Source organism: Lathamus discolor, chromosome 5 (genome assembly GCF_037157495.1).
Source record: "Lathamus discolor isolate bLatDis1 chromosome 5, bLatDis1.hap1, whole genome shotgun sequence".
In the NCBI taxonomy this organism is placed as follows: domain Eukaryota; kingdom Metazoa; phylum Chordata; class Aves; order Psittaciformes; family Psittacidae; genus Lathamus; species Lathamus discolor.
The window spans coordinates 77,627,212-77,644,480 of NC_088888.1; the positions used below are offsets into that span (position 1 = coordinate 77,627,212).

The 17,269-nt window shown below is 37.4% G+C and overlaps 1 protein-coding gene across 2 annotated transcripts in view; it reads left to right on the forward strand.

The window, feature by feature from the left end:
* Positions 1-17,269, forward strand: part of ELOVL4 (ELOVL fatty acid elongase 4) — a 29,652-nt gene that overhangs the window by 5,555 nt on the left and 6,828 nt on the right. For both annotated transcript variants that reach the window (XM_065681382.1, XM_065681381.1), the window contains 2 exons: positions 11,281-11,468; positions 14,776-14,856. In XM_065681382.1, the coding sequence (XP_065537454.1) occupies positions 11,281-11,468; positions 14,776-14,856 (269 nt within the window). The remainder of the gene's footprint in view (positions 1-11,280; positions 11,469-14,775; positions 14,857-17,269) is intronic.

A 17,269-nucleotide genomic window follows, 5' to 3' on the forward strand; every position in this document is an offset into this window, starting at 1 on the left:
AAGAGCACCAGCAAGAATGTGATATGATTCTATGAACTTCTATGTGAACACTAATCAACATGTTCCAGAAGCAAAAGGAAATGTTTGGACAACATGGCAAGAACATAACTTCTGAAAATTCTTTTTAAGTCTGTGTAGATAGCATATCTTGAAATCTTTGGAGAAAGTAAGATATTACTAATACTCTTAAGGCAGATTCCATGGAGCAAGGTTGCAAAACTGCTTTATACAGAATTTAACCAAGCTGATTGCATTATTCTACTACCTACTGCAGAAGGCCAAATTAATAGATGTTTAAAATTACTGTAATAGAGTTCTTGCAGATCATGTGTCTCAGCTCAGGCTGCATGCCATTAGTGAGGTGCAAATCAGCATGTGGCCTTGGAGCCACATACTACAACAAAAGATGAAGGATTCTTGAGCAGTTGAAATATTTGTGGCATGAAGCAGATGCGTTCTTCCTGGGGACTGCACTGGTTATGGTAAATTGTTTGAGCACAGTGGTTTAACAGTTGTTCTTAGATCTCTAGTTGGAGAAACATGACTAGAAGTTGATCGTGGTAGTCATTCTGTATTTATGCTGTGCTTGGGGTGAAAAGACATGTAGCAGGGCTGTGGTTATAGCTATGTAAGACAAGAAGAGGTTGCATTCAATTAATTTCCTGGTTACTATCCTGTGCAACCAGGAAAGGTTATCAAAGTTTTCATAAGGACAGTTGGTAGAGGAAGATGTAGGAAACATAGAATGTAGTTCCTTTTAAGGTCTTCTAGATCAGGAGCCATGAGGAGTAGGTGAGGCTTGACTCTGCTTTTTCCTTTGCCAGTCCAGACAGGTTTTTGGAGTTGCTCTGTTCACAAGGAAAGGATTAAGGGAGCACTTAAATAAAAGGTGAGTGAATGAAGAGGCTTCAACTGTGAGAGAACTTTTGGAGGAAGAATTTGCTGAGATGCAGGACTAGGAATAGGGGGGAAGGCTGTTGTGTGTTCTGAAGAGTTTTTGAGATAAGGCAAATGGGGCTAAACATGAATGTCCTGAAAAAGTGGAGGTAAATGAGAGTCTGTTTAGCTGAAAATAATTGGCCATAAAAAGAATGAAAGTTTTTGCTTTTTTAAATAGTGTTGATGTGAGTGGAGTGTGGCGGGAGCACAGAAGTTGGGACAGTGGGCTTTTAAGGGTAGATCAGATCCATGAAATAGGGCTACTCTGACAGTAAACTGTTATATGACAAGGCTTTGCTTTCTCAGGCTGTATTTGAAACAAGCTTGAAGCTACCATTCCATTTCATAAGGAACTTTTGTGTGTGGGACTATATTGACTGATCCCTCCTTTAGGAAGATGTAGATGTGGAATACATAGCTTCTGGGTCTTGCTTAGGTGGCAGGTGAGTACAGCTGTGCTCAAGTGCTTCTGAGTGTGTGGAGACTTCAAGGTCTTGTGGCATTTTAAGGACATAAATTAAGGCAGCTCTGAAATCAAGGTCTGCTGAGACTTAGGTGTCAGCTCTGTGGGGATTTTCAGGACTGCACCGTAGACTGCAGGTAAAGCAGTAAGTAGCTCCAAGGCAAGCCTAGAGATGAATTGAATGCAACATGTTTTGTATTAACTTGCATTGTGTGTGCTTGGATCTCAAGATAAGCATGAGCTAGTTTGCCTTTGTCTCATGGAAGGTGAGGGGGAATAAGTTACATAAATTTGGTTTGCATTTGATGAAAGATAATGGCACATCTGTGGACATTAACTGCTCTTGGTTGTGTCAGGTTAACTCTCTTATGTGCCTGCAACTCAAATCCTTTCTTCATGTACTTGAATAATTGAGGTGGTTTGATTATTAACTCCTGCCCCAGAGTGTTCTGTCTCTCTGTGGCATTGTATCGGCTTGTACCATGAGATTCTTCCCTAGTTTCACTCCGTCTATTCACCTTCCACATGTACTCCTCAGTTTCAGCATAATCATGGACTTCTGACTAGTTGTTCCATTTCCACTTTCTTATCCCTCTTACCACTTTGTGCAGTACCTCAAAAGTATCTTCTTCCTGCTCTTGTAGTTATGCTTCAGGTTGCATGCTTGTCCATGGTGGGTTTACTTCTCATCTCCTTGTTCCCTCTCCCAGTTATAACAAGTCTGAGAGGCTGTTTTATTGGTTTCTGAATGCTCAGTGTTGCTGGAAGATGGGAATTTGTAACCCATTTCTTTCACCTTTTGTGTTAAGACAAGATTTTATGTCCTTCTACCCCATGAGCATCTTTGTAACACCTTATTTTTAAATGGTTTAAGATACTCTAAATGGGGAAGAAAAAAAAAGAAAAAGGAAATACAAGTGGTAAACTGACATTTCAAAAGTAGGTGGGGTTTTTTGTTTGTTTTGGTTTTTTTTTTTTTGTGGTGTTTGTTTTTTGTCATCCTCTCTACCCCACCAGATTTGCCATTTGTTATGATGTTGAAGGCACATTGAGGAATTAAGTTCTAAATGTTTTGTGGTGTTTATTTTTCTTTGAAGGCTTTGTCTGATGTACTGGTGTTAAGCTACCAGAAGACCTAATGTACCTTACAACTGTAAATTTTACATCTGCCCCTGAACCTTACATAGGAGCAAATCTATTTCAATAACTCCTTTTGTAGTTTTCACTCGAAACAGAAGTAACAGAAATCCCATTTCATCTTTCTGTAAAACCAAATTGATGAGCAGCATCCTCATGCTGATGCAATCAGAAAAAAACAGGTAGTTTATCAGAGATTTCTGTGCAGCTCCTTGCAGATGTTCTCAAGTAACTGGTATATTATTTTTAGGTGGATTTCAATTTTCATTGCTGGTTTTCATACATGTTTAATCACTCTTCTAGGAGTCTCTAAATGTTCATCTGCAACCTCAAATCATCCTATTAGGAGAACAGCAATACAAGGGGTTTACACTTGCTGTGTAGTTAAGCATCAGTATCCTCCAGCTGCGTTAGCACATTAGGAAGACACGTATCTGTGCTGAGCTTGCTGTCCCATGTATGCTGAGTATGTAACACATCTCTACAGTTATTATTAAACTTATTAATAATCCTCCACATTTTTCAAGAATGTTAGCTTTGAGATTTATTTTGTGGTCACCTGCTTCAGCATTATAGAACCCTGAATGGTACTAGATGGCCAGTAGTCTAATCTGTTATTGCAGCTTTGAATGTGCATAAGTCCTGCGTTTGCATTACTGCTTACTGATACCCCTACAATTATTTTCATAGTACCAAAGCCCTCTGCTTTTTTGGGAAGTAATGACATCTCACATCTGAGCTCACAAATACAGTTTTGGCTAAGACCACAAAAGTTTGAACAAAAGTTTCAATAAACAAAACACTATAGGAGAAATTTTGTTGAAGTGCATTTTATGGAGCACTTTTCTTTCTAAAGAAATACAAAGACATGGGCTGGATCACATATTACTGCAGCTAGTTCATAGAAGTGCATCCCATGGCTTTTTGGTTTTTTTTTTTTGTTTTGCTTGTTTATCTGTTCTGCTTACCTGTTTACTCCATAAGTTGTAACATTTAAGAAAAGCCATGTAGGTTTCACTGGACTGGGAATTCATCTTGCTTCTCTGCTCCTTGCAGAAGTAAGATCTGACAAATGGAAGAATGCTACAAGCCTGAAGGGTGTATTACCTTGCAAATCTTGTGTAAGCTTCAATGAGGATTATATTTTTATTATTCCTTGAAGCAGAGTGTTTGCATTGTCCTCACAAATAATTATGATCAACAGAGGAGGTAAATAAAAAGTAACTTGAACGAGGTGATCTCTTAGACTTGAAAATCCTGAGACTAGATGGTGAATTGAAATGGCTCCTGAACTTCATAATAATTTCATTATTATCCTTGTCTTGAAACATGTGTATCCTGAATTGCTGTGTGCAGGCACAAAGACAATATAGTATCAGTGACTGAATGATGGGAGTCCCAAGAAGACTTAGAATAACAGGAATACTAGTTAAAATAAATCAGACCTCCTAACGGCAAATAGGGATTAGGCATTCCTGTTACTTTAATGGGAGTTTATGAAACACATGCATATTACACGGGTGTTTATTAGCTGTAGGGGATGTTCTTAGCTGTGTGGTACTTTATGTTGCATATGTTGTTTAGTCAATAAACAGCCAATTACAAAGCCCTGACATTTAAAACAAAGCCACAGTTGGTTATAAGCAGTACCTGTTAGTCTTGCCTGTAGTTCCTTGGAGCTGGCATCTCGCTTCTGAGTGCAACAGGATCTGTTCAGCTTCATCTGCAAACTTTTAAAATCTGTAGGGTTAGTTCTGTTTTTCAGAGTACATGCTTTCATTATTCACTGTGCTCGAGACTGAATATTGCATCTTAGCTTGGTGTTTCATAAGTTGTTAAAATGACAATGCTTTGCCATAAAATTTTGGTGTCTCCTGGTATCGATCCAAACAAATTAGTTTGTTCTTGGCTAGTTAAAGCTTGAGGATTGACAAAATGCTTAACTGAGATATTTCCATTCATTCCTGAAGGTCAAAGTAAACATGTTTTCCTTATACTGTTCTGTATTCAAAAAAAGTGAGATGCTTAGATCAGGCCAGCTCTTGTGCTTTTCTGTGCTAGATTTTGGAAACTTTTGTGCATATAGCATCATGTGCATGTCGTCCTTAGCTTTACCCATAACATTCCCGCCTCTTTCTGATCTTGCCAGTCGTAACTACCACTGATGATATGACATCATTGTGGTAATACAGAATTTTTCTGTGAGGGAAATTGTCAGGTACTTGATTGCTATAGTTAATTTTCCTTGTCTAACAAGTTCAAGGCTGATTTAACTGTTTCTAGAATATCTAGAGAAAACATAAGGATAAAAGGTAGGTCTTCAGTCTAGCAGAGAAAATTATCACAAATTGGTTAAAGTTTAATCCTTATTCCTTAATTTAGGGAGCAAATTTATCCAGTGGGTCTAGGTAACACTTTACAGCAAGCTGTTATGTATTCTACTGGGTTTTCTGCCTCTGAAAAGATGTGTCCTGTAGCAAAATGGGAAATTCTTTTAAGGAAGATCTCTTAGCTAGAGCTGGTTAGGGGAAGTTCCATGGCCTTTGTTTTGTAGATTATTGTGACCTTCCGGAGTTAGGTAAGGGAGTCATTGACCCTGTCAGACTCTTTAGAAATACCCATAGACTGCAGACATTAACAAGCATGATAGAAGAGATAATGCTGAGAAAGAAGCATAAACTGGACATGCCTTATGTATCCTTTTGCTTTCCTGCAGCAATTTGTCTGTACAGTCCCTCCTAGGAGGACATAGACTTCCGATTGAAATGGAAGTGAGGTTATAGGCCTGTTATTTTAGCTCATGCTGTAGCTTCAGTCCTCTATTGTAAAATTTCTCATAAACTTGATAAACTGTGATAACTGAGGATTAGAGTGCAATATGTGCAATGAATAATCAAAGTGCGATGAAACATCAAAGCAAGCAAGTTAATTCAAATACTGGAGACCTTTAAAAGTATCATTGATTTTGGGCCATATAAACTGCTCTAGTAAAATTGTAAAAAGTGAATAGAAAACTTAAAAATCTGTAGGTATTCAATCCAAAGATGTATGGCCTTTCAATTTTGACTCTGCAATGGTACTGCTCAAAATCTTCAGTTGCAAGTTCTGCAGCCCATGTAACTAGCTGTGTACTAGTTTATAGCTTCTGCTTTAGTACTATTTGTATGTTCTGAGAGTTCAGTTAGTCAATGACGGAGCTTGTTCTTGGAATCTACAAACTGGTAGCAAATTCTCATGCATTATTTTATTTAGTTTAAAAGCCTAGGGTCTAATGGAGATGCTTATTCGCATTTGCTTTCCACTGAGCCAGTCTGCAGCGGTGGTATAGCCACAGTGGACCATATACACCTGTAAATATTTACAGGACTGAGCCAGTATTTCTGATTAAAAATGCAGAAAGAGAAGTATTGTATAGAATATTAACCCATAACCAGAAAGAGAAAGGGCGGGGGGAGGCACTAAAATACTGCAAAGGAATCTGATGTGAAGCTTTATAAACATTTAAAGTGTGTGATATTGTTTCTAACACATTTTCTTCTGTGATGCATATTTTCATTTTATAATATCCTTCCATTATAGTGCTATTGGAACTAACAAGATGTAGGAGATTCTTAGACAATTAAACTGGTGTAGTTCTGTCATGCACTGCACCAGCTACTAGGAAGGAGAAAAATAACTGTTACAGCTGAACCCAGGACAGGTTCATAAAGCAGTCTTCCAGTTAGATAGCACTGGTTTGCCTTCCTTATATTTTGGAATTAAAATTTCTCTCACTTAAAAACATCTTTCTTGAGATGAGGCTTTGACAGCACTTCTTTTTAAAATAAGCAGCGTGATCTACAGAGAGCTCTTACTGTTAACAACCACTTTTAAACACTCACCATCATTTCTGCAGTGTCTTTAGAAATGTAATTGGACAGATGGATGTGCTGGATTGGCACTGTAAGTGTCTTTGCTCTGAGAATAGTATCAATAGCTATTAATAACTTAGAAAGGCTCTCCAGATAAATTAGTGAGTAGCGACTTTATAGCTAAGGAATACATATGTTGTTAAAGTAAAAATAAAGACTAAGTATTGATTTTGAATCTGATCTTGATCCGAAATGCAGGTAATTTCACAAGTCATATATATTAGTTATGTAATGTTTTCTTTAAAACTAATCTTAAAAGCAGAGATCATCACCATTATACTGTTTCAGGATTTCTTCTGATGAATGTGGGAACAACTGTGCTATGCATCTGTTTGCTTATTTTTAAAGTTTGTACTTGAGGAAATTAAAAAAAAAACCCCGAAAATCATAGGCTCAGTAATACATAGGAAATGCAACATCTCAGATCCTCTCTACTGGAAAGAAAATGCTGAACCACATTAAACAGAAGTATTTCCATATTAATACATGGTATGTTTCACTGAAGTTTATTGTGGGTTTTAAATACAGATCACCATCAGTGCAGCCTTACTTACAAAATTTATCTTCATTTGCCTTCCATATTTCAGTGTAGGTTAATTATGTCCTCTTTGGACATTACCAGATAGGATGTTCAGTCCTTTTCACTGGTCCTGCTCTTCTTTCTTTGGAGGAAGAAATCTGAGGAGTTCATTTGTTTCCAGTTAAATGCCCCATGTGAAGAATTAAATCCTGCAAGGGTAGGTGCTTCAGGGCATTTAAAATTATTTATTATATATATATATATATATATATATATATATAAAATATAGGTGTTTTTCTCTTTCCTGTCTTTGCAATATGAAACTTTAAAATGTATATACACTAAATTACAGGAAAACCTTGTGTATATAACTGTTTCGTATTCTTCCCTTACATAACAGTAATTTTCTAGCAGGAGCATGTTAGCAGATGCCTTATTCTACTCTGGATTCACATTTACTATTGACTGCAACCTCAAATGTTTGTTGTGAAACTTCTCCCACCTTAGCAAAAGAGAAAACACTGTACTTCAGTTTGTGCTATCACAGCAGACATTTTCTTTGTGATTGAATTAGAATCTGGGTCTTAGGATTTGAAAGACAAACACATTAATCTCCTGAAAGATTCAGTCAGTCTCTGTCAGTGCTAATCAGGTAAAGGCATTGGTCTTTTTGCTTCAAAGCAGTTGGAGGGATTTTTTAATTCGGGGATCTGGCCTTTTTATTTCAAGCTTATTTCACCTTCCAGGTAATGTACCTATTGCATGCAAAGTACTGCAGGATTTGATACACTCATATGTCCCCTTAAGCTATCACAGTTTTCTGTGATTTGTAGAAATCATTTGTGTTCATCAACTCCAGCTAGTAAAGAGAATACAAAATTATGCTGGTTTTGCTGAAACAGGGTTGGGGATGGCAGGGATGAGAGTATTGGAGTAGCTTGGGAGGTTTGTCACTTAAGCAGATAACTTGAGAGTAAATTTATCTTGGTTCGAAAGAGGGTATCTGAAAAGAAGTTTGGAACAAGGGTCTGCATTTAACTGTGTTTTCTGTGTAGAACATGGACAAGCAGGCTTGCCTGGTAAGCTGAAATGAAATTGGTTTTGTAATGCTTTCTGTGCAGTAAAAATAGTGAATGGCACTGATTTGAAACTGAGTAAGTTACTTTGCATTATGCAGGTGAAATCTTGTGATGAACAAGTTTCTAAATCTAGCAAATTTTGGGATGAGTAACAGCGTGTTTTTTGGTGCCACACTATTACTAAAAAGTAATCATGTGTTGAGTCTCCTAAATGTCATTAAAATAAATGCAAGGTGTTGTTTTTAGCACAGTAGGAATTAGAATAAACTTTTGACTATTGACATGCTTTTTGGCCAGGATGTACTCCAGGACTGGATTGCCTACTACGTTCCCTCTCATACAGGCATTCTGTGTTCAAAGTGTAATTAATTGCCCTAAGAGGGGTCAGGTGCCCCAAGTCCCAGTCAGATGATTTCCCTGGGCAGTGTTATGTGGTCTGTATCAGTAAGCTGTGCTTTTCTTGCAAATACTTTAAGATTTGTCTCTGAGATGTGGTGGCTCACTGTCCAAAACCCTGTGCAGAGGGAAAGTAACAGGCTGCGAAACCATGATACAGGTATAGAAGTACAGTGGCAGCTGCTCAGATGCTCTTATCTTGTTGTCAGAGTCAATTAAATACATCTCTTGGTTTTCCCCAGTTCTTCTATTTGTAGTGTTTGTGGAAAGTAGATGAATTAATTGTTTACGGTGCTGATGAAGTGTGAGCAAAGCCCGCTTGCAGCTGGGCTTTTATGAAAGTTGTCCCTTTGTCTTTTCTTTCACCCACTAGTGAATTTTCATTCTTCCCTGTAGAATGTTTGTCACCTGCCACAAAAAAAAATCTGGAATAGGTCATAGCTTCATACTTTCAGCAGTGGTAACATTCAGCTACTGGGCAAAATTCTAATCTTCTTCCCTTTTCATGTTTTTCATATTGTCACTTTAGCATTCAGGATACCATGAAACACTGGGTTAGAAAATAGAAGGTAGATTCTCTTATATGTCCTTGCCTCTCTACTACTGTAAACTACTGTTTAGTGCAAGAGTGTTTGGGAAAATAAGTGGGTCTCTTGCCTCATATACTCTTAACTCTGCACACTACAGTGTCTGAAGTGACACCATTCTTCTTGCTTAGTGTAGATGAGTCTTTGCCCATTACTTTGTTACAGGTGAATGTTGAGGTTATCCAGTTCTCTTGTCTCCTAAGTGGCATATTATTTTCAAATTCGGATTGGTAGAGCTAAAAGCAACCAGGAACTAAAGTGTAAGGAAGATAATAGTGTAGTGACTGCAGTGCAGCAGTGTGATTTCAGGTTCCATAGTAGTATTCTGTGATGTCTGGAAAATTGGGCTGTTGTTCCTTTACATCCCAAGACACTGTCATGTAACATAAAGCGAAAGTTCTCATATTTTACAGACAGTATGTTAAATTGTAATAGAAGTGTTTGTTCCAGGGACTTGAAAAGAGGTAACTGTCTTCTCTGTCTTTCTTCAGTTCTGTTTCAATGCTGTGTTTCTACAGCTGATCTGACTTTTTTTGCTGCTTCTCTCTACTTCTTGCACTATCTCACCCTTGGTTTCTCCTGGTGGCTGTGGTCGCAGGGGTGACTCCTGTCATCCTGGCTGTGTAAGCCTTTATGGAGGTTTCCATGCATGAGGATGACTTCCCTGTTCTGATAGTAATAGCCATAATGGAAGCAGCTAGGCTGATTTTTCTTTCTCCTTTTTCAGTTCTTTTTAGGCCTCCTAGCATCTTGCTTGCAGTGTGCATATCAAGTGTCTGAGCATGAAGAGTTAGTGCCTTGCCCATTGTGTATCTTTCTGTATATCATGATATGTGCTGTTCATTAGAAATAGAGAGTCTCATGAAATCTGCTTCTAAAATGAGGTTCTAATTTATGATCTTAAGGGCAACTAAGGAAACAAGAAAGAAGTGTAGGAGGAGTAATGGCAGTCCTGTTTTGTACTTTCCTCATTGCAACAGAGTTACTTATTTTGTAGACAAAAAGGGCTTTCTAACCTGTAAGTGTATCTGGAAACAGGAATTAATTTATGGTAGAGGGTTTTTTTTTTCACTGTCTTTGGATTATAGTTCTCCAAAAGAACTTTTTCCTCTAGGTAAGTCTTTGGGCAACTGCACTGCTATTCGCGAATTTGCCTACAAATGCCTGAAGCAGGTGTTCTAAATGTCTGAGGTTCCCAGTGAGCACTGTGGTGCAATTTCCATCTGAACTCCAGCTGGCCTAAGCATCTTGAAGATAATCTTGTTAGTATCATATAGCTGTGCAGTATCTTAAGTATTGATAGTTATGGATTAATTACTTTTTTGTCTGTTACTATAACTACACATTAGCCTTCGTATGGAGGGGGGGAAGAAACACTGAGTAAGGGGGTGTCACTATAGTCTCTCCCTTCCCTCTTCTGTAGCAGAGACATCTTCTAATCTTAGATGTCACTGGTTCATCAGGCTGAAAGTGGTGGGGTTTTGTTGTTTGGTTTTTTTTTTTAGTACAGATCCAGAACTTAATACAGCATATTCTGAGTCCTAGAATATGTGTAACTCTGGATCCTGTGAGTGACAGGAGACTGGAGGTAAAAATCTTTGTGTCCCGTAGGGCACCACAGATTACTCTAACTAGAACCATCCCTTTAAACTCTTAGTTGTGTTCCAGTAACGTTGTTAGTATTCTGTCTGAAACATAAGGCTGACCTACATCATATAGCTAAGGTGCTTGGTTAGCATCATACAGTCTGTATAAAATTAATAGAAGGCTTTCTAGTGCCAAATTTTAAACTAATAAAAGATATTAATTATATCAGGTTTGCCAAATTTGCGTATCTTTCATTTGCAGTGGTGCTGAATATTTGGTTGCATTACCGCTGCGGTCACTGTTCATCATAAACAAAATCAGATTTTAGGGAATTAGTGGGTTGAGTTGTAATTGCGGTCATGTGATTCTGTTTGCTTTGTTGTTTTGGACTGTAGAACTGGGCAACAGAATTTGCATGACATTATGAACCTCTGTGTAAGCTAATGTGATATAGTGTTGCATTTTGGTTTGTTGTTTGTTTGGGTTTTTTAAAAAATATTTTCTTTAACCTTCCTGGAAAGAATGGATGTGTTGTTTTTCTACTGTCTCATGCAGCTATTCCAGGAGAGAATAATACTTGACAAATGCAATGCATAAAATGGTGGTGAAATATATTTTGTTCAGCCCTTGTTGACTCCTTCTATTTGCTTCACCCCCCCAGACAAACGTGTCGATGATTGGCCCTTGATGCAGTCTCCGTTTCCAACACTGACTATAAGCACTATTTATCTCCTCACTGTCTGGCTGGGCCCCAAATGGATGAAGACAAGAGAGCCCTTCCAGTTACGTTTCCTGTTGGTTGTTTACAACTTTGGAATGGTTCTACTCAACTTCTTCATTTTCAAAGAGGTGTGTATACCCTTTCACAGGAGGGAATTCCTATTTAAGTCTGAGGGTGTCTACAGATTGCAATATGAAAATAATCTTACATATTTATGATTATTGACAGGGAATGTTTTGCACAGATTTCTATAAAGCTGAGTTTGCCTTTAATGTGGGTACTTCTGTAGCTAGGTACATGTGTTTGAGAATAAATGCGCTAAATGAGTCTATAGAGAAAATTTGTGTACTAGCTATTCCAAGATCTTTTTAGGTTTATGTTAGTGTAAATACTGGACAGATTAACTAAAACCCGTAGAGGTTTAATGCTTGCAACTGGTTTGGGTTTTTTTTTTTCAACTTTTTAATAATCCTAAAGGGTGTCAGAATGTATCTTGTTAGAAATTGAGCTGTTTATTGATGCCTTCAGTGTGCTGATAAATCTTAGAAAATCAGGCATTCGTTGTAGTGAGGAAAAGTAGTCTCTCATCTATAAGTTATGTTTTAGAATAAGGATAAAAATGAAGTAGATCTTTAAAAGTAAAATAATCCAGTCTTCTAATTTGTTTTGTAACACTCTGTTTTAATAACAAAGGAAAAATGCAGCAACATTGGAATTTAAGTTTTCTGTACAGAGGAAATTACTAGTAACAGTGCAGTGGGTCAGCTCTTTAGCAGTAGCTAAATGGGCTTACTTAACAGTTCAGTAATCATTATTCAAGGATAGGTCCGCAAAATATAGCTGATGCTAAGGAGTAGTATATGCTGCTGTGACTTTGCTTGTGTGGATTGTGATTCTTCTTCCTGAAAGACCTCAGATCATAAATTTGAAAATCTGGTTCCAGAAGTAAACGAATGGAGCAGTTAAAATTACAGCATTGCAGAGCTCTTTCTTTCTGGCTGGTCTGTTCTATACGTTTGCCAGGAAAGCATGACAGAGTATGATGATCTGCATAGTGACCTTTCCAGAGAGCTTCTATAATAAAATAATTAACTGTTTTCAGCCTTTTTTAAAGACATGGATCAGTAAAATATTAGCCATCCCACCTCAGTCATCATTTTGTCTAAATTGTTTCCTTGCACTACTCAACTAAGTAATAAAATACTACAGGAACAACAGAATCTAATGCTGACACCCAAGGAGAGTTGTGGGAATGGATGAAATCCAATCATCTTCACAGGTTAAGACTGAAACTCCTCTGAAATGAACTCTGCAGTTTTTGCCATGCCTGTGCTTTTCACAAACTCTTTTAATTTGGTTTGTTTTATCCAGAAGCTGAATTATACCAGACTTAAGATCAGTTAATTTTCAAACCTTTGTAGATTATAGTGTAACACTTGACTTTGTACAGCATTTCCAAATTGCCGAATTAACATAAAAATGAATGGGACTGCAAATAGGTGTTTGCTGCTGATAGGCTGAAAGCTTTTAATTTTAGACACAGACAGGTTCTAGTTTCCTGCTATTTAAAATGGTAGGTGGTTGTTACATGGATGTTAAGGCTATGGATACAACACTTATAGGAAATGTCTTTTCCTGATCTTAGAGATTGATAGGAGGAAGGTGTTTGAGTTTCAACTGTTCCCTTTAACCAGGCATCTTCTGCTTCAGTCGACATGAGGTTTACAATACCATTGTGCCACTGTTGTAATTCACATGAGTTAAATGATATGCAGTTTGTATTTTGTGAATGACTGTAAAGTTTCCAGCTATTGCTGCGAAGAGAATTTGAATGTGAAATGCCTTTAAGTGTTATTCGAATAAGTATCCTGAAGGTAAGCTGTATTGTTCGTCTGTAATAATTTATGTTTAAAAAGCCCATAAAACACTGCTAGGTTGTGTAGTCCAAGACTCCCGTATGTTGGACTCAAATTCAGATTAAAATTAGAAGCAAATCCTGCTTAGAACATGCAGAAGTTCCAGATGTGCAGTCCCTATTTTGCCACACAAATCTTGAATTTCTTGTTTTACTTTGAGGCAGTCTAGTGAAGTCAATTTGCTGCCTTTTGCCAAAAGAACCTTGGTCAAATTACCCAGTAGTTAACAGTAGAGATTGGTTAGTTTCTGTAACAATGTGAACTGAACTGTTTCCTGCTCTCCTCTGATCCTACACATGTGCCTGTGTCTGACCACACTGGAAGGTAGTAGTGTTACAGCAGTTTGCAGGTGGGCTCAAATGATGCAGAAGTAGTTCAGTGTCTTTCTTTGGACCATTCTTTCACTGCTGTAATTTAACAGACATACAACAAAATCCAGAGTTTCCCAAAGTTTTGTATGTTGGTTTTATCTGGATAACACTTGTTTCTGCATCTGAATTAAGAAAAGGTTCCCTACTACACCTCTACTGCTGTTTACGAGATGAGATACTGAAGTAAACTCAAGTTCAATCTAAATAAGAAGGAAGTCAGGTTAGCGGTAAGAATAGTCAGTGCTGACCCATGTTTATTTTGAAGAATTTTTTTTTTATTACCCTTTTTTACTTTCACAGCTCACAATTTACAGGTTATGTCTGCTCCACTTCTATCTTTAACAGAAACATTCAAGAATGACAGGGTGGGCTTACGTGTCTTTAAACAATCTTGGATCATAACATTTGTGAATGTCAAGATTAGAAGTATTACTTGTACAGTTCTAGGCAAGTGCTCTTCTTTCCAATGGGACCTTGCTCAAATGTCAAGCTTATCTTCTCCTGTTCAGGTTATTGCAATGCACTTTATTTGGAGTGGCCCTACAGGAGCACTTCATGTGCTTTAGGCCATTTCTGTTGGCACAAAATCGGAACCTTTTCTTCATTCAGTTTCTCTCAATATATTTTATGGGTGCTCAGCACTGGCTGTTCAGACTTAGGGTTTTTTCTGGGTTTTGACTGGTATGCTCTGAATAGTAAATATATATATATATATATATATATATATATATGGTAAATCCAAATTATCTAATCCTTGTCTCTTGGAGACACTTGTCTCGGATCCATCACAGGAATAGTGGTTCTGTCATTCATAGTGAAAATATTAAGATATTTTATGTCTGTGAAGCTAGAGCTATCAGAAAGAATACTCGGGTTTGAATAGCTTAAGGTCATACCGGAATTCTTACAAATTTGTACAGGGCTCTGAGCAGGTAACATGCAGGGAAAAGTGAGTACTTTCTTTTTAATTTACAAGAAAAAAATAGACACTGTCTAAAAACAGGTTGTTAGAACTTCAGTAGTATTCTCAGGATCGAGAAGCATATTTTCTGTTCAGGTAAGTTTGATGTAGCAAGAAATTTGCTGGTAATTGTCATGAATGTTTTATGTAGCATCTTTCCTCTCATGTATGACTTTAATATTTTCAGCTGTTTTTGTCGTCAAGAGCTCGAGGATACAGCTATGTCTGCCAGACTGTGGATTATTCAGATAATGTTTATGAAGTTAGGGTGAGTATATCTTTTTTGTATTTCTATATGAATGTGTGTAATGTATAGTACTATGTGATGGTTTAAATCTTGTCTGAAAATAGTCCTTCTGGAGTTCTGCTGTCAGCCCATGACTGTATCTCATTATATTCTCACAGGCCACCTCAGGTATGACTACATTGCACATAGCAGGTATCAGCAAAGTGCATTGAGTGTATCTGCATTAACTTTCATCTGACTGCTAGAAGCAAGGATGGTCTTAAAGATACCATCCTTGGCTTCATCTGCAGTTGCACAATCCAGGATAAACTTCGTATACATACCTTGGTTCCTAGACCATGTTGAAGTTTACAATACCAGGCTAACCACAGTAAAGGTGTGGTGTTCTAGCCTGATCAAAGCAAGTAAGATTTGTCAGCGTGTACTGTGGTTGCACTTCACTCGTACTGTTGAGGCAACTTTTTGTCTCCTTTACCCATGTTTGGCTTCCTGAGGTTTTGCTGGCTTCTGGCAAGTGTATTATCAGTATGTTTCATTGTAGAAGCTTGGATTTCAAATGTGTGGCTTTTGGAAAGCATTCAAATTAAAATCAAAGTGCAGATGCTTGATAATCTCCACAGCACTGTTGATTAGCTCATGTACTAAACCTTGTCTTTTGACAGAGCTGACACTTGAGAATCTCTCAGCTTTTCTTGCAAGTTTCACCTACAGATTAGAACATGTTCTTGAAAATGCAATGAAAGTGTCTTATAGTCTAAATACATTTAATATTTATAGCACATTTCAAAATGGTGTTCATGGGTAGTATTACTTAAAACTTATGCATGTGGCAGGGGTGGTAGTGAGAAGAATAGATTCGATTCTTACACATTATATATAATGTCTGATATTGCAGAAAAACTATGTCTAGATTTTTTTGCCTTGTGTTAGTCAGCTGTCTTTCACCTTCACCAATACTGTTCACTCACTATTTCTGTCATTAGAATACTTCTGTTAATAATTTTGTTTAAAAACAAAATCTATCCAAGTGTAACCCTCAAGAGGATTCTTTTTTTCAACAGATGAACAAAATAAAATGTTGTAGTCAGCTGGATGACACTGAGGACTGGTGTGGCGTATATTGAAGGAATTTTTATCTTAGTGAAGCATAAGATGTAATAACATTTAATATGTGAAAATTCTGTTTCACAGACTCACTTTTAGGTGCACTTGTTTGTGGGATGCTGTGGAGGGTTCAGACCTGCTCAAAATAATTATCTCCTGTTTTGTTCGTTATGACAAGGCACTATTATACAATGAAATAAAGTAAAAATGACCCGCACAATGTATTTATTGCATGTGGTATGTCCAGAAAAGAAAGGTTGTTCCAGCAATGTCTACCCTTCAGACTTCCTGACTTTTTTCAGTTTTTTGCAAACTTGTGGATCTGCATAAACTGTGTTTATAAAGTTTTAAGTTGTAACATGTTCAGTTTGCATCTGAGAGAATTGAGGAAGCAGGGAAAATTGAATTCTCGCAAGATGTTGCAGCAACTGCAGCAACCTATATCATATACATACTATATCATATATATAGATGGGTATATATATACCCATCTACCCTGGTAGTTCTTTGGAATGAATTCCCAAGTTAGGGAAATAAGTTTCAACTAGAAAACACAGCCTTGTACCTTGTCTGACTAAAGAGTCTGGGATACATTTCTGGTATGTGTTACAGTGTATCATGCCCTGTGTTTAGGAGATACGTTCTTGAGCTTTGGTACTGTAGGACTGAAAAAAACACCCAAACCTGCTCAAGATTCCTTTACCATAATTTTTGTAATATAAATCTGCAAAAGCAATTTTAAAATGCTTTGTAATACTCCTTTGGAAATTCCAGTATTTGGAGTGAACAATTTTCTGACTCTGTCTAACTTAAAGCATGTTAGCGCCTGTGAGTAGTAACTTTTTCCCTCTGCTCATGTTTGTGTGTCCTTGTTTCCCAGGTCAAGGTTCATCTAGTGTTTCTGGAGAACTAAGAATTAGGAATCTGGAACTGTATGAATTAGTTCCTGCTTTTAAGTGTGCTGATTGCAATCATAAAGCTGAGCTATGCTTGCCTTCTGTATTGTAATTGTAATCTGAATTGTTTGTATTTGTCTAGGGCATGAGTAGTTCCTTTTTTATGGAATAAATAATAATTTATTCCTGTGAAAAGAGAACTTCACTTAACAAAGTAGACTTCATGATCCTGTAAGCAAAATTTTTAACTGAAACATGGAAAAGAGTTCTTTTTAAAAGCCACTTAGTTTTCATGTAACAGTTAGCTCCTAAGTAGTACCCGTCCCCTCAAACCCCTTCCAACCTGAAATGAGGAAGGAGGATGCAAGAATGGAGGCCCATCTTAAAACAAACCTCTGTTCAAAAACGCTGCAGCAGGGAGAGGTCGTGGAATT